General features: G+C 41.0%; 1 protein-coding gene across 2 annotated transcripts in view; it reads left to right on the forward strand.

Annotated features, from left to right (window-relative positions):
- The window catches only part of CEMIP2 (cell migration inducing hyaluronidase 2), a 72246-nt gene that overhangs the window by 40401 nt on the left and 13246 nt on the right, over window positions 1–18599 (forward strand). For both annotated transcript variants that reach the window (XM_081320570.1, XM_081320571.1), the window contains 6 exons: window positions 8370–8539; window positions 10119–10328; window positions 11592–11797; window positions 12650–12719; window positions 14840–14968; window positions 17675–17763. In XM_081320570.1, coding sequence (XP_081176696.1) covers window positions 8370–8539; window positions 10119–10328; window positions 11592–11797; window positions 12650–12719; window positions 14840–14968; window positions 17675–17763 — 874 coding nt within the window. The remainder of the gene's footprint in view (window positions 1–8369; window positions 8540–10118; window positions 10329–11591; window positions 11798–12649; window positions 12720–14839; window positions 14969–17674; window positions 17764–18599) is intronic.

Below are 18599 nucleotides of genomic sequence, written 5' to 3' on the forward strand. Positions count from 1 at the left end.
TGCTGGCCCCTCTGTCACGCCAGGATCAGGTGGAGCAGCAACTGCAGCCCCAACAGCCCCTTCCTCCTCGGCTGCCATACCAAGCCCCGATGGATCCTCTGCCATGCCCAAAGCGTGAGTAACAGCAGTAGGTATCCTGGAACAACGCTGACTTACTGTCACGACGTCCTCTGCCAGGAAACAAAAGCACTCCAAAAGGAACGGGTGACTAGGTTTATTTCTTCCACAAAGCAAACCGCGGTAAAGTCAGCGTTGAGGCACCTAGCCTCAACGCTCTTTTATCATGTTACCACACCCTAACCCCACCCCTTCAAAGCAAACCGGCATCCGCCCGCCTCCCCATAAACACCCCACCCATCACCGTGCATAGCCACCACCCATCGTGTGCACTGCTGCAGCCCGTCAAAGCCCCTCCCAGGTGAGTTCTGTCCTTCCGCTCCCTCGCGCGCCCCAGTCCGTGCTGGTGTTGCGGGCGTTAAACTCCCCCCGAATCCAGTAACAGAGGGTGGCGAAATAGGTACAGCCACACCCCCCTCCACAGTCTGCTGGAGCGTGTCCAACTGCCCAATTGGTTCAGCCCATTGCTGCTCGGGCGCCGTCCGCAGTCCAGCGTCGGCCAGCTGCTCGGCAGGATTGCAGCGGTGCGCTCCGTGAAGTCCGGGCGAAGCCACGCCCCCTACATGGGCGTCCGGGGTCCGGGAAAGGTGCTGCCCGGGCGCGCCGATCAGCTGGGGAGCGGCTGGCCGCTCAGCGGGGCTGCGGCGGCATGCTGTGGCGGCAGACGAAGCCACGCCCATCGATCGATTGCCCGGGGCCCGACGATCCGGAGGGGGTGCGCCGATCAGCTGGGCGCCGGCCAGCTGATCGGCGGAGCCGCGGCGCGCGCCGCGGTGCTCGGGCGAAGCCACGCCCATCTTCTCAGGGGGCTGTTCGGCAGAGCTGCGGCGCGCCTCACGACAATCCGGAGGGGGTGCGCCGATCAGCTGGACGCCAGCCAGCTGATCGGCGGAGCTGCGGCGCGCTCCGCAGTGTTTGGATGAAGCCACGCCCATTGCGGCAGGTTCCGGGGCCCGACGGTGGCAATGTCGAGGCCCGAGCGGGCGGCGGACCGGCGGGGCTTGACAACAGGTCTCTTCACTAAGAGATTGGGGTCATTTCCCCCCCCCCTACTCTTTGCCCTTCTCTTATCTTGGATTTATAACACTGCCTATAACTACATCTAAGGCTGGCTAACCAGAATTTGATGCAAATTCTTACTAAGAAAAACAGGTGTGTTCTAGATGTTCTATTTCTTCACAGCCTAATGCTTCTGAGATATTAAGAAATATAATATTCTGGTAGAGAAAAAACATGCAAAGCAAAATAAACAATTTTCGATGAATTTTGTGAAATGTTGCAGAGGTTGGAAAATACATTTAGGCAGGAAAAAATCAAAGGTACAAGTATAAATTAGGTGAAACATGGCTCAAAAATATCAACTGTGAGAGGGACCTTGGAGTACTAGTGGACGATCACTTGACTATGAGCCAACAGTGTGCAGCAGCAGCCAAAAAAGCTAATACAATCCTGGGTTGTATAAACAGAGGCATAGAATCAAGATCATGCAAAGTATTAGTACCGCTTTATAAAACCCTAGTAAGACCATACCTGGAATACTGCAGCCAATTTTGGTCACCATACTACAACAAAGATGTTGAGACCTTGGAAAAAGTTCAGAGAAAAGCAACTAAAATGATCAAAGGCCTGGAGACTAAATCATGAAGAACATCTGCAGGACTTGGGTTTGGCTAGTCTAAAGAAAAGAAGAAATAGGGGTGACATGATAGCAGTATTTCAGTATTTGAGGGGCTGCCACAAAGAAGAGGAGGTTAAACTATTCTCCAAACCACCAGAGGGAAGGATGAGAAACAATGGTTAGAAACTGATCAAGGAGAGAAGCAACCTGGAATTAAGGAGAAACTTCCTGACAATGAGGACAATTAATCAGTGGAACAGCTTACCCCAGAAATTGTGGGTGCTCCATCACTGGAGACTTTTAACAAGAGACTGGACTTGTCTGAAATGGTATAGGTTCTCCTGCTTGAGCAGGAGGCTGGACTAGAAGACCTCCAAGGTCCCTTCCAGCTCTATTCTATTCTGGTCCTCATAATTATTGTTCTTAGCAGAAAGCATGGCTGTTTTAAAGTAACTCTTAAATTAGACATGTCAAACTCATGACTTCACATGATGTCGCGCAACGTATCGGGACGGTTTTGCCATTGCTGGCAATGGGGTGGGCGTAACATCTGGATGACGCATCTGGCCCATGGGCCGGCAGTTTGACACCCCTGTCTTAAATGATCTTAAATGTATGATTTGAAGGTGTATTCAGATTAGGGGCATCCATTTTAGCTGAGTTACGCTAGTAGTAATTATAATGCCTGGATCCGGTCAGTGTAAACTTTGAATTCTTTAAGTATAATAATGTTGAAAAAATCACTATCAGTATAATCATTTATTTATAAAATTTCTATACTGCCCATCACACTTGCATGATTAAATGGTTAACATCTGATTTTATAATTATTTTGAAAATTCATGATTAATATTTATTGAAATTAATTTTTAATTATGATTTGAAGGTTTAATAGTAGTTTAGCTTCTAAGAGAAGAGCTAACTTAGTGAACCATTTCTTGCTTTATTTTTAATTTGTCTTAAAGATCACAAGAAGAATTTTAAAAGGTTGTTCAGCAAGAAACTACCTGTATTTAAAGAGTTAGAAACTGGTGGACACGTCACCTCAGAAGTGATTTTGCAGTGGATTGAATGTGTATTATTAAGGTTGTGGAGCCTGGATGTAAGAAGGCAGGAAAAGATGATATCATCCCAGCCAGATTACTACTGTGGTGAAGAAGAGATTACTGTACTTTAATTTAGATGGGACTGAAGATAACACAGGAATAGCCCTAATATTGCAAGAATTGGTGACATTGAAATTTCTGTTTCCCCAATGCCTTTAATTTCAAGTGAATCCTAAATATTCTCAGGATAATTTTATCTTGCTGCAGTGAGCTGTCCCTTCTGCTTGAAATATGGATCTCATCCTCTTACTAGTGAAATTTTATTCTTTGCTTCTCTTAGTCCTCAGACTTCAGCACCTGCAGAAAGCTTGTGCCAGCTCTCTCACATGAATGAGGAAAGGCAAGCAAACTATTCCCAAATGGAAGCAGTTCCTCGGCTTTCTATTCATTTAATATCCTGTTTCCTTCAGTGTTTCAAAAATCTGTCAAGAACTTCATACCTTCCTACTTCGCAGGCATGTACAGTCAGGCTGGATTTTTGTGCAAGAAACCAACTTCACTTTACCTGCTAACATCCAACACAGCCTCTATGCATTAAATGTTCTTTTTGTAACTGTTGTACTTTGCATGCTAGTGTTAGTTAATTCTGAATTACCGTATATACTTGAGTATAAGCCGAATTTTTCAGCCCACTTTTTGGGCTGAAAAATTCCACTTCGGCTTATACTCCAGTCAACAAAAAAACTTACCGAGGACTTGTGCGCGGCCGAGGCTTTGGTGCTTCCGGGATCGCCCGCACCTCTCCCAAGCCACCGCCGTCCGAGACCTGCCGAAGTTTGGGGAGGTTTGGGGACGTGCGCGCGCACCTCCCCAAACTCCGCGCCTTGCCTGCCTGCTTCTTTCCGCAGCGGAAAGAAGCAGGCAGGCAGGGCGCGGAGGAACGGAGACTTGCCGACATTTGGGGAGGTTTGGGCGCCTCCCCAAACCTCGGCAGGTCTCCGTTCCTCCGCGCAGACCTGCCGACGTTTGGGGAGGTTTGGGCGCCTCCCCAAACCTCCCCAAACCTCGGCAGGTCTCCGTTCCTCCTGCCGACCTTTGGGGAGGTTTGGGCGCCTCCCCAAACCTCCCCAAACCTCGGCAGGTCTCCGTTCCTCCTGCCGACCTTTGGGGAGGTTTGGGCGCCTCCCCAAACCTCCCCAGGTCTCCGTTCCTCCTGCCGACCTTTGGGGAGGTTTGGGCGCCTCCCCAAACCTCCCCAGGTCTCCGTTCCTCCTGCCGACCTTTGGGGAGGTTTGGGCGCCTCCCCAAACCTCGGCAGGTCTCCGTTCCTCCTGCCGACCTTTGGGGAGGTTTGGGCGCCTCCCCAAACCTCCCCAGGTCTCCGTTCCTCCTGCCGACCTTTGGGGAGGTTTGGGCGCCTCCCCAAACCTCGGCAGGTCTCCGTTCCTCCTGCCGACCTTTGGGGAGGTTTGGGCGCCTCCCCAAACCTCCCCAAACCTCGGCAGGTCTCCGTTCCTCCTGCCGACCTTTGGGGAGGTTTGGGCGCCTCCCCAAACCTCCCCAAACCTCGGCAGGTCTCCGTTCCTCCTGCCGACCTTTGGGGAGGTTTGGGCGCCTCCCCAAACCTCCCCAAACGTCGGCAGGTCTGCGCGGAGGAACGGAGACCTGCCGAGGTTTGGGGAGGTTTGGGGAGGCGCCCAAACCTCCCCAAACAGGAACGGAGACCTGCCGAGGTTTGGGGAGGTTTGGGGAGGCGCCCAAACCTCCCCAAAGGTCGGCAGGTCTGCGCGGAGGAACGGAGACCTGCCGAGGTTTGGGGAGGTTTGGGGAGGCGCCCAAACCTCCCCAAACAGGAACGGAGACCTGCCGAGGTTTGGGGACGTTTGGGGAGGCGCCCAAACCTCCCCAAAGGTCGGCAGGTCTGCGCGGAGGAACGGAGACCTGCCGAGGTTTGGGGAGGCGCCCAAACCTCCCCAAAGGTCGGCAGGAGGAACGGAGACCTGCCGAGGTTTGGGGAGGTTTGGGGAGGCGCCCAAACCTCCCCAAAGGTCGGCAGGAGGAACGGAGACCTGCCGAGGTTTGGGGAGGTTTGGGGAGGCGCCCAAACCTCCCCAAAGGTCGGCAGGAGGAACGGAGACCTGCCGAGGTTTGGGGAGGCGCCCAAACCTCCCCAAAGGTCGGCAGGAGGAACGGAGACCTGCCGAGGTTTGGGGAGGCGCCCAAACCTCCCCAAAGGTCGGCAGGAGGAACGGAGACCTGCCGAGGTTTGGGGAGGTTTGGGGAGGCGCCCAAACCTCCCCAAAGGTGGGCAGGAGGAACGGAGACCTGCCGAGGTTTGGGGAGGCGCCCAAACCTCCCCAAAGGTCGGCAGGTCTGCGCGGAGGAACGGAGACCTGCAGAGGTTTGGGGAGGCGCCCAAACCTCCCCAAAGGTCGGCAGGAGGAACGGAGACCTGCCGAGGTTTGGGGAGGCGCCCAAACCTCCCCAAAGGTCGGCAGGAGGAACGGAGACCTGCCGAGGTTTGGGGAGGTTTGGGGAGGCGCCCAAACCTCCCCAAAGGTCGGCAGGAGGAACGGAGACCTGCCGAGGTTTGGGGAGGTTTGGGGAGGCGCCCAAACCTCCCCAAAGGTCGGCAGGAGGAACGGAGACCTGCCGAGGTTTGGGGAGGTTTGGGGAGGCGCCCAAACCTCCCCAAAGGTCGGCAGGAGGAACGGAGACCTGCCGACGAGCCGCGGCCACACAGGGTATTCCTGTGTATTCAGGCTTGCAGAACGGCGGATCGGCTTATACTCGAGTCAATAACTTTTTCCAGTTTTTGGGGGTGAAATTGGGGGTCTCGGCTTATACTCGAGTCGGCTTATACTCAAGTATATACGGTAGATCTTGGAACATCAACTCGTTTGAAGGATTTATGTCTGGGGAAAAATTATATTCTATACATCGGGTCCCCAACCCCCAGTCTGTGGACCGGTACTGGGCCACAGCGTGCCAGCAACTGGTCCACACAAACAAGCGAAGCCCCATCTGCGGAATGCAGGCAGCATACAAAACCACAGCCTCTTCAGTCCATGGAAAAACCTCTCTCTGTGGAACTGGTCCCTGGTGCCCAAAAAGTTGGGGACCTCTGCTATATATGATTTATTACCAAAAAAAAGGCATAATGCAGCCACCATAATGAAAGAGCCATAATAAAGCCAAAAGCCTGTTATATTATTAATGTGCTAAGATTCAACACATTAGTCTTATTCAAAAATAAGATAAAAGAGCATGCTGCTGCTTTTGAATAAGACATTACTCTTATTCAAAAATAGTAATAAAAATGATATTTCCATAGCACAAAGTCTACTTAGTGCAAAGAGAATCTTACACTTAAGAAAACATGACAATTGTATATTTTAATGAAGAAACTGCCATTTTTATGTGGAAATATTTGCTTCCAATATAGAAGATAAATTCATAAAAAATAAATTACGTATTTAAGTATTTTGATAATCTAATATTATTCCAAAGAGCTGCTCAGACCTATAAAACCACTTTGTTCTATTACTTGTAGGTGTGTTCATTTGTGGGTGCACCTGTGTGTGCATTTGTATGTGTGCACACATGAGGTGTATGCATATATGCATTCTATTCTAATGTTTGGGGCAAAATTTAAGTTTTTTAACACACATTTCAACAGCATATGGAATTTGGAAGAAAGTAAATCTTTGATGCCTCATCAGATTGTCATTTTCAGTTGGATTGTTCATGTTTTAGTTGGTTTGTAGGTGCAGGCATATTGAAAGCTATTTTTTTCTGATAATGCTGTCTTATGCAATTTTGGTAGTCCTCGACTTACAGCAATTCATTTAACAACACTGTAGAGTTATACCAGCACTGAAAAACATGGCTTACGCCGGGCCTCACACTTAACCGCTGTCGCAGCTTCCCTTCAGTTGTGTAATCAAAATTCAGGCATTGGGCAACCAGCATGTATGTACAATGGTTGCAGTGTCCTCACATCACACAATTGCCTTTGTAATTTTCCCAGGGAAATTCCAGTAAGCAAGTCAGTGGGAGAAGCTGGATTCCCTTAACAAGTACTCCAAACAAGTTCATAAAATTGGGCGCAACTACTTAAAAACCGCATTGCTTAGCAACAGAAGGTCTGGTCCCTGTAGGGTTGTAAGTCAAGGATGACATGAATGATGGATTGGTCTAAAGTTAAGCATGTAGGCTAGCTGGCATTATTTTTTTTCCTTATGGCATCAACTCATAGAATGCACCTCTCCTGATTTTAACCCCTTTCACTATTCAGGCCCTCATTTTATCTCTAGAACAGGGGTCTTCAAACTTGGCCCTTTTATGACTTGTGGACTTCAACTCCCAGAATTCCTCAGCTAGGCATGCTGGCTGAGGAATTCTGGGAGTTGAAGTCCACAAGTCATAAAAGGGCCAAGTTTGAAGACCCCTGGTCTAGACTGTCCAGTATATTTACATAGCATAATTAGAGAGATTGAAATGCTATGATGGGAAACAAAGTGAGGTGACCTTTGGACACTCTCGTGTACTTAACTGGATCTAACCCACCAGGAACATCAATAAAATAGCGAAGTCTTGAATGATCTTTAGATGCAGAATTGTACGATCGTAATATTTCTCACCAATTCAGACCAATAATCCATGCATATGTATTATGTGTTATTGCCTTGAATGCATATTTCTCATGACTCTCAAGTTGAAAACAATTCTTCCCTTACATAACCTTTGCTTTGCAGAATTTCTCAAAGACAAGGATGGCACCAGTAAAGTATCTTTATCTACAGTCATTAGCCTTGTGCCCCTTCACATGCATCCACATGTGCTCCCAGTGTTATATTGGATGCTAAGCTTTTTGCAGATTCTCTGCCTTCTGGTGTTGTATTTCTGCAGGCAATTACAAATCTAAGGAAATTGCTCAGTCAGCAAGTCCAAGAAATATTGAAATAAAATAGCTAAGAATCTGAGTGGTTAATCAAAATGTTCTTGGCTGTAATCTTGCTTTAGTGTAGTCACTCTGCTACCCAGGACAAAGTAGTGACTTTGCAAGATTTTTATAACACAATTGCAAACTGCTTAAAACATTTCAGCGTGCTAGATTATTAGCTACTACCGCTAATTACAAATTATTATTTCTAATAGTAATATAGTACTATAATTATTTTAAAAAGCAGATAGATGTAAGAATGTTAACACATATAAATGAGGATATCTCAAGTGACCTATAAACCTAGATTAAGAAAAAATATTCTAAGCAGGGTAAAAAAAAATTTTTTTCAAAGAACAAGAGTTCATGTAGGCGGAATCCACTTTTTGTCATGTACTAAATAAAAAAAGAATGGTTAAAAAAACCTTTTCCTGCTCTCCTTTTTGATGCATTGTATTTTCAGGCAGAGTTAAAACCCGAATCCTTGTAAACCAAATCTGATCTATTCAGAGAGGGAAGTAGCTTTTTTTCCCTTTTTTTTTTGAATGAAGTTAATATGAGCCAGTTGGCTACTTGTATTTACAGTAGTGAAGAGTGTGTCATTTTCATCGTTTTCTCATTTGTTTTCTCTCTTTTGCACCAGAAATGCCTCAGTTCCTGCATGTGGGAGAAATCGTGGATGGAGTAGATATGAGGGCAGAAGTTGGAATTCTCACTAGAAACATCATAATCACAGGAGAGATGGAAGATTCTTGCTATACTGGCAAAGATTGCAGATTCTTCAGTTATGATACTTTTGGTGGACATATCAAGGTATAGAAGGAAAAGTTTTAATTTCATCGTATCAAGGCAACCAGTGGCTTTTGATCTTGCAAATAGGACACAGTGGAGGGAATTCCATCCTGTTCCATACCATTTAGTGACTGCTGCCTGTTAAGCATTAGGTTGAACAGCTGTGTGAAATATTGATCATGTTGCAGCATCGGTATTTCTAGGTCCACTCTTTAAATCTTGTTGATTTTTATGGCATGAAGAAGTGAAGCTGCCTTTATACAGAAGCCAAATTTAGCCCACTAATTCTATTCTGCAACAACTCAATTGCAGTGATACTTGATTTATATACTGTAGAGATGATACAGCTTATGATTAAACAGGTAATTAAACAGAGGAGCTTTTCACCTGCTGTTCTGTATTTAATTTCATGGTTAGGTTACTTTAAATATTATGTTTGTGTTTTTATTAAATTAATACATCAATTAATTGTTGCGAGGCAATACTTAAAGCAAGATGTACAGCCACATCATTTAAAAGGAAAAATTCTCTTCCCATGTTACACAGAATTCTTATAGTAGGTATGAGTTCTCTTGAAAGTCTTTAAAATTATAGGTACGCCTCATGCAGTGACCATTCAAAGTTATAATGGTGCTAAAGATAACTGCAACCAATCTTTGCATTTATGATCATTGCAGCGTGCCATTGTCCCATCTTCACCTTGTGTGCATGGTGCAGCTGACTTGCCACAAGCAGAGTTAAGTTTTAAGTCTTAGTCATGTGATGCTTAGTCAAGTAATGACTGTAGGAGAAATAAGGTTGCAAGCTCAGTTGTGCTCATGTGATTTTCTATTTAGCGACCACAACGTGGTCTCAATTGACGCTAAGTGATGACTCTGTATAAGAGGATCTGTCAGCTTAGAACTCTTTGGTATAAAATTCCTTTAAACTCCCATTTTATCAAAGCATAAATATTTGATTATAAAAAAATCATGCGTGGTACTAAACCTTCCTACAATTTTGCATTCTATCAGTCGAAGATTTTATAGATTATATTGGAAGGACCACAATTAAGTTGGTGTTTGATTTTCTTTCCTGCACATGCATCTCTCTCTCTCTCTGTCATACACACACACACACACACACAGAGAGAGAGAATTTTGATTAAGGAAATAGTAAACATTACAGAACTTACTTTGGTAATTAATTCTAGTGGCTTTATTGCCCATCTTATAAAATGATACTGTGTGGAAAATTAAATTCATGCTGCTAGATTCTTCATTTATTATTAAATAAACATTGAAAAAGTAAAAAAAAGTCTGGTTCATTAATATTTAATGTTGGAAATAGCCCTTGCAGAGAAAATTAACATAGCAAAAAGGGAACCCTGAAAAATCTTTTAGTTTAGGAATTTTCTCTTATCAATGGTCTCCTTTTTAGTAATAAGTTACTCTTTGTAATATTTACTTACCCTTTTTAGTTCGGCTAATATAGTTAATCCTAGATTACTTGTATTTACCCTAATGTTAAGATTGTTTAAATATTTTTCTAAGACATACAAAGCATTACCATTGAAGGAAATGTGAACAATAAGTTGGATTATTTTTGCATGTTCTTCCAGATTTTAAAGAATTTCACATCTGTTCATCTCTCTCATGTGGAGCTGAAGCAGATGGGTCAACAAGTGCCTGGCAGATACCCTGTTCACTTTCACCGTTGTGGTGATGTGGATGAGAAAGGAGGATATACATACAGGACTTATGTAGAAGGCCTCTCAATTCATCATTGTTTCTCCAGATGTGTGTCAATTCATGCCACAAATGGTTTGCTGGTAAGAGCAATGAATGAATGAAAAGTTTGGAGACTGAATGTGCAAATAACCAAAATGAAATAGGTCTTTCGGTATTCCTGATTTTGCTGCCAGCCTTGATTGCAGAGGTACAGAAAGCAATGTTTATCCTTTTTAACATGAAACCATTATGTTTATGGCATGGCTTTGCTAACCATGATTTCCTCCAAACCACAGATTATAATCATATTTAGAAATGTAATTGGGATAGCCTAGGCAGCGCTATGTTTATATTTCAGAAGCAAAGTGAAATAAAATGTATGTATGAGAGGGCTGCCACATTCATAATGTTGTATCTGTGACCTTTTCTAAAACTTTTAAGCCTTTTAATTCTTCAGCTTGCATTGATCATGCACATCATGAATTGTTGGAATCATCACTGTTTATAGACTATTATAGTAGAATGGAATGGAATGGAATGGAATGGAATGGAATGGAATGGAATGGAATGGAATGGAATAGAATAGAATAGAATAGAATAGAATTGAATAGAATAGAAGCTGGAAGGGACCTTGGAGGTCTTCTAGTCTAGCCCCCTGCTCAAGCAGGAGAACCTTTACCACCTCAGACAGCTGGATGTCCAGTCTCTTCTTAAAAATCTCCAGTGATGGAGCGCCCACGATTTCTGGGGGTAAGCTGTTCCACTGGTTGATTGTCCTCACTATCAAGAAGTTTTTCCTTAATTCCAGGTTGCTTGTCTCCTTGGTCAGTTTCCAGCCATTGTTTCTCGTCCTTCCCTCTGGTGCTCTGGTGAACAATCTGACCGCCTCTGCCTTATGGCAGCCCCTCAAATACTGGAATACTGCTATCATGTCTCCCCTATTTCTTATTTTCTTTAGACTAGCCAAACTCAAGTCCTGCAGCTGTTCTTTGTATGTTTTAGCCTCCAGGCCTTTGATAGTTTCATTTTCTCCATCTCATAAAAGAGAGAGAATATGGGACAACTCTTTGGCAAGAAGTATAAACATGATTTCTAACACTTAGGGACATTTCATGTGTTAACCTGGTAGTGCCATAGCTGTTGGTGACTAATTATTTTGTGAAATAAAAAATATTGTCAGAAATTAAGCTAGTGGAAACAGATTCAAAGACACCCTGAAGATTTGTTTACCATGGATTTATTTGGGGACATAGGAAAAACATAATTGAACTGTAGTTCAGAAGGAGAGCCGTGTCCCCATAGTTATATTTAGAACTATTTATATATAGAGAGATCTGATGAAACATTTTTTTTTATTTCTGCAGATAAAAGACACTGTTGGATACAATACACTAGGCCATTGTTTTTTCATGGAGGATGGTATTGAGCAGCGGAATATATTGTTTCATAATCTAGGACTTGTCACCAAACCAGGCACCCTTCTTCCAACAGACAGAAATAGCACAATGTGCACAGCAATCAGGGACCATGTCTATGGAAACTATGAACCAGTACCAGCCACGGATTGCATGTGAGTAAATTAGAGAGATGTTTGAATATACAGTCTTGATGGTCTCTACATAAGACATTCTCTTTTGAGAAAATGTACATATCTGACATAATTGGAAATAAGGTGAATGGTATAATAAGTAAATCTAGATTCAAATCACATGTAATTCATTAGAAGATTTTAGGCTAGTCTGAGAGAGAGAATCTGAGTCAGATTCAAGTAACTAAATATATGTTACAGCTTGCAAGGTGTACCTGAAGAAGAACCTAAATAGAGTAGCTCTTCCAGAATCAGAAGGACTCATTTAATTATCCATATTTCTGGTAGAAGGTACATCACCGTTGGTCTACTTCTGCACTGTTCCAGAGGACTCAACAACCCTGTAATGCTGATTTACAACAAAAATCCTTCCCAATGTTCTGAATTTTAATGCAGTGGGGATGGTTCAAGATGGTTCATATCACAAATATGTCATATTTTCCAGAAAAAAAATCCCATTTCAATATATATATATATATATATATATATATATATATATATATATATATGTATGTATGTATGTATATATATATATATATATATATATATATATATATATATATATATATATATATATATATATATATATATATATATATATATATATATATATATATATATATATATATATATATATATATATATATAGTCTTTTGTTCTCAGCATTAAAAAACAAGTATTTTTGTAAGCAACATAAAGATCTCGAATTGCTGGAGAACTCTCTTTGTTTCTGAATACTAATGACTGTTGTTTACGTGACTGTATTTCCTGTTACTAGACTTGAGTCTTCTAAGGATCTGTCACTCTTAATTGTGTTTCACCAATTGTTCGTAGGGCTGTATCAACATTTTGGATTGCTCATCCCAACAATAATCTTATAAGCAATGTAGCTGCTGGCTCACAGGTGAGAGGTCTGACATATTGCAGTAATTAACGTTTTTTCTCTGGGGCACCAATATATAAGGTCGTTAGCTTTCTTATGAATTTCATTTTTGTTAACTAGTTCTGTAGCATCCTAAATGATAAGCAATCTTTCTTAGATGTATAAAAAAGGTTAAAATCTATATTTGCATTGCTAATCATATATTTTGTAGAATAGTATTTTTATCAGCATTTTCTGATATACAGAAATATATATCTGTGTCTTTCATATCAGTTGAATTGTTTAGCCAACACACTGAAATGTTCTATTTCCAAAGAGAACAACCGTTTTAGTTAAAAGTGAAGGCTTCAATTATTCATAATGTATGTGGATTAAACTATTTTAGACTTCCTGAATATCATCAAGATCTGAATGGACTGATTTATTTTAAAACTTTTGACATTTTAAAAACTTTTGAATTTATATTAATACAGATAAAACAGTGTATTTGTAAAAAAAACAGTGAACTTTATATATAAAGTTGTATTTATATATAAATTACATAAATTTATTTTCAGTTGTGGTGTGTTGTATTATATTATATTGTATAAAGGTAGTCCTCAACTTACAAGCACCATTGAGCAGAAAATTTATGTTGCTAAGTGAGAAATTTGTTCAGTGAGTTTTGCCCCATTTTATGACTTTTCTCGCCACATTTGTTAAGTGAATCACTGCAATTGTTAAATTAGTAACATGTTTGTTAAATGAATATGGCTTCCTATTGACTTTGCTTCTCAGATGGTTGCAAAAGATAATCACGCAACCCTGGGACCCTGCAACCGTCATAAATGTGAGTCAGTTATCAAGCATCCAGATGTAAATTGTGTGACCATGGGGATGCTGCAGCAGTCATAAGTCACTTTTTTTAGTGCCATTGTAACTTGAAATGGTCACTAAGCAAACTATTGTAAGTCGAGGACTACCTATAGAACAGAGATCAATGAACTAAATGCTTTTTTAATGACTTCCAAAAATCATCTATGATTGTACCAAATGTTCCATTCATTTGTCAAAATAAAGAGTAAAACAAGTATGCTAACCCTTCCAGAGACTTAAAAATGGAGAGAAGAAAAGCACACACACACCTCCAGCCAGCTCCAATATAGTCCTAGCCTGCCTCAGTATTAGACTGCTTAATAGCCAACTCTGTGTAGCTAATCTATTGTAATGTTTCAACTTATTTTTCTTCAGCATGTGAGCAAGGCAGCGGTGCTAAAACCCACCCACCCCAACCTGCTCTGGATTGTGAAATACCTCAGCAGGAACAATTGTTTTTTGCCTTCTGCCAGAGAAGGAACGCAATTTTGGAACTCAATTTCCTCAGGAAGAGAAAATCAAAAGAGTCTATTGCTAAGAGTCTTGTAGCAGCTAGCCAACTTTGTCTGATCTTGAAAAGCTAAACAAAGTCAGTTAGTACTTGGATGAAATACTACCAGGAAATTTCAACTCTACACTAGCTTGGGAAGTCAAATAAACATCCCAGAAGGAGTCGGTGGCAAACCACTTCCATACTGTAGCCAACAAAACTGCGTGTACATGTCCACAAAATCACCATGAGCTCAGCTCAATTCAAAGAAGGCTTTATCTTAGGAGCCAGAAAATTACCCAATAGATAGAAACCTACTGTTTTCTTTGGCCACTGAACAATACTAATTGGTGTTTTTTAAAAAAGTTTTTTTTAAAAGTATATAATTTTCAACTTTTAAAGAGAAGAACTGTGCTCCATTAACTATAGTCCAGTATTTTGATCACTATGGCAGCTAACCACTACAGTTAATGATGATAAATCTTGTGGAGCCAAACTTCAATTTGATTTTAAAATGTAGCACGGTCCTTTATTGTGTTCTGGTTTTCTTACCCAAAGTTAAATGCAAGAGTCCCAAATGGTTTAGTACTCTAATGATGGAGGTAGAAATAGATCTGAATCAAGGGGTTGGCAACTTTATGACTTGTGGACTTCAACTCCCAGAATTCCTGAGCCAGCATGGAAATGGGGAATGGCAATGTTGTGTACATTATCTTGAACTCCTGGAGATAAAAATCCAACAACAAAACAAACTAAATAGGGTGGCATATCCCTGAAGTTCACTTTTTATTCCTAGGATGCTGGAATATGGTATATATTTCATAAAGTTCCTACAGGAGATTCCCATGGATTGTTCCCTGAAACAAAAGCTGAACTTACCCCCCTAGGAATTTTCTTTAACAACAAAGTCCACTCCAACTTTAAGGTAACTGAACCTGTTAATGGTTTATATGTTTATGAATGTATCATGATCTAAATTAAACAAAACTGGTTGTACTCACGCAAGGCAAACCATGCAATTTAACTAAAGGCATTTTTAATATGTTTAGGTAAAAGGGAAGGCCTGCTGTTTCACTATAACTTGTTTGTAATAAGTGTGTTTGGAATTATGATTCTTAAGCCATTCTGTCTTTCATTACACTGTTTCATTTGTTCATTTTTAAGTATTCATTATGTTTATTTATACAATCAACCACATAACACAGAAATGTAAGTATGCATGCTGCTAAAATCTTTACAAAGATTTACTATTTTTATACGCACGTCTGATATGGTGTTGTGTGCTTATAGGGAGCATCTTTTAGAAGTAATTTCTTACTGATCCTTCAGTAAGAGGTTCCTAAAGAGCTTAAATAAAGTATAAATCTATTTTGCATTATTACCTGTAGATTACATATATTAATACTAACTTATATCAATATATGTAACATATATTTATACTAACTGAGATTTCATGGTCTTACTTGTAAGCAGTCAGATATTTCTTTTAAGATTAGTTCATCTGAACATTTGACTGAAAATATTGAACAGGCACAAAAAAAACCAAACAGAATCATTTGGTTAGTATTTACCGAAACTTGGTTGTATACTTTTTTAGTGGCCAGAACTACTTATCTGATATATGCTTTGACAATGGAATGCCTTTATCGACCACTTAATGTGTCGTATAGCTTGTTTTTGAACTTGCAGCAACATTTTATTTATTTTTATTTTTTATTATTATCTCTCCAATGGCAACTCTAGGTGGCTTACAGACATTGAATAAAATGTAGCATAAAACATTAAAGCAATAAATAAGGATCTTAAAATTCAATTAAAATAAAACTTAAGTAGGATGGAGAGACAGGAAGCAAAGTGTGCACAGGGAGAAGGTGGGGGTGTTCAAAATACCACACACCCATCGGGGGCCCAGGCTAGTTGCCTTCAAGGCCTTTCAAAAGGCCAAAAGGGTGGACGCAGATCTGACCTGGGGAGGGCAAGGTGTTTCACAGAGCGGGAACCATGGCAGAAGGCTCTTCTTCTGGACCCTGCCAGCTGAGATTTCTTGGCTGATAGGGTGCTTAGCATGTCCTTTCTGCCAGTGCAGGTGGGATGGGCTAACCCAGGGGTAAGCAACCTTGGCTCTTTAAGACTCGTGGACTTCAGCTTCCAGAATTCCTGAGCCAGCTATGTTGGTTCAGGAATTCTGGGAGTTGAAGTCCACGAGTCATAAAAGAGCCAAGGTTGCCTACCCCTGGGGTAAGCCCATTGGGGTAAGCCAGTTTCTCAAAGACCCTTTGGTGTTCTTCCAATAGCAGTCACCACAGAAAAAAGGCTCCGTATTATTTTTGGCTAGCATACCTAAGTTTTTTAACGTAGGAAAAAATGCACAATGATCTTTCCTAACCATCTTCTTTGTCTTGGTTTGGAATTTTACTTAAGAATATATTTCTGAAATAATCTCTTCCCTACTGTACTCATAAATGGCTTTTTGGAAAGAAGATGGAAATGGCATCAATTTCTAGCTAATCTTTTTGAGATATTATAATCAGAGGGATTGTTTTTCTTCCAAGACTATAAAAACCATGACTATTAAAACCAGTGTATACATTGCAATTGCAGTATAAGTGGTCCTGCATAAAATACAGAATACTATTTTAAAGAATGTGCAGATTACATAGTTTAACCCCTTTGTTAACATCAACCCAAAGTCATATATTGGTGAGTTTAAACAGTGATTAATTTTAAGATAGGACAGTCATATCTTTTTTTCATTGTTCTTTTTATGCGTTTGCCACGTTTTTTCCCCAGTAACTTGAGAGAGATTTTTTTTAAATAAAAGAAAACAATAAACTGCTCATATCCTTTATAATCCACAACTCATTATGTATAAGCATTTGTAAGTATGGCTTCCTTCCTTCCTTCCTGAAATATTTGCCACTGGTTTCGATGAACATAATAAAAGTTATGTATCTCTACTTAAAACTAATCCCCACTGAATGTAGTGAAACTGGCCTCTGAATAAATATTGCAATGTGTATTCAGCATCAGGATATGCAAGAACAATCCACAGTTTCCCTAACAGTTTCAAATGATCAAAAAACAGAATGGCCTCCTTGACTCTACTCCTTCCCTCCTGGGAATATGTCTTTGTTTTGTTTACATCTTTTCAATGAAGGTATTTTATAAGCTCTTTTTCTTTGAAAAAAGACATCTTAATTAGTAGATAGTAACCTGGCACGTGGTATTCTTCTCAAGCTGCCAAAGAAACTGATTTGCAGTCTTTGTAGTCATTTTCCTTTCGTTTGAATTAAAAAGGACAGACCAACATATCTAATGTTGGTCAAGATTAGATATGTTGAGTTTACCTGTAACTCTGCCAATTATCTGGTTGTGTGGGGGCCGAATGATATTATGCAAGTCATGTGTTCGGCTCAAAAGGAGTATCTGCCCCTTGATTCCTTCATAAAGGGTCTTTCTGAAATATTTAATGTGCAAGATAAGACTATTTTAATATATGTTAATATGAAGGAACCTCAAGCACTTGGGAAACCTAGTTATTCCTTGTTAGAGGATATCACTAAGATTCATAGATTATCCACAGATTTTCAGTTGTGGAAAAGGTTAATTTGTCTTTTTTTTCTTTATTGAGGCTGGCTTATTCATTGATAAAGGAGTAAAAATCACCAATGCAAGTGCAACGGATAAAAGGGAATACCTGTCTTTGGACACTAATGCAAGGTAAAATGAAATTTTGGGATGGGATGCAGAATGGTTAACGATTACATCTGGAAAGTGTTGCCCAGAATTTTAATATCGAAAGACAAAATACATAACAATCTTTCAGACAGAATCATAGAATGCAAGAACTAGATATGGACCATGAAGATTCTGCCTCTGGACAGTTTAGAGTCCGCTACTACAGTAGCCCTAACAGTTGGCCAGTCAGCTTCAATTTAAATCAACTGAATCAACCATCTCCCAAGAGAGCCTGTTTCATTGTTGAACAGTTCTTAATGTGGGGAGGTGGGGTGATCCCCAGTGTCCACGCTTTTAATTTAAACATACTGTTTCTTCTGGAAGAGCTACAGTCATTTCTTTCCCATCTTCTGTATGACTGCTCTTCAAGCAATTGGAGACAACATTTGCTTCTCTGCAGCTCTCTCTCTATATATAATCAGGGCACAGGCTAAAAATGCCTGTAACCTCCCAAGTGTCCTGATGAATTTTCTTATACTTATTATCCTTATATTCTTGGTTGGTGCTCTCCAGTTTATCAGTGTCCTTCCTAAAATGCAGTACCATAACTTGAAGTCTGATCAACACAGAATAACTTATCTTGATCTTGGCACTATTATTGATAAAACCTAGGATTATATTTGCTTTTTTAGCAGCTGTATCATACTACTAGCTTATGTTCGGTTAGCTAGTGATTCATCAAGCCAGCTAGGTCCTTTTTGCAGGGTCTACTGTCTGGATGCTGTCCCTATCTTATACAGTATTTATGCCACTGAATTTTCTATCTAAATGAAGGTGTTTTCCAGAAGTGAAGATAATCTTATGTCTACTGCACTCCA

Source organism: Vipera berus, assembly GCF_964194415.1.
Source record: "Vipera berus genome assembly, chromosome: 2".
NCBI classification, from domain to species: domain Eukaryota; kingdom Metazoa; phylum Chordata; class Lepidosauria; order Squamata; family Viperidae; genus Vipera; species Vipera berus.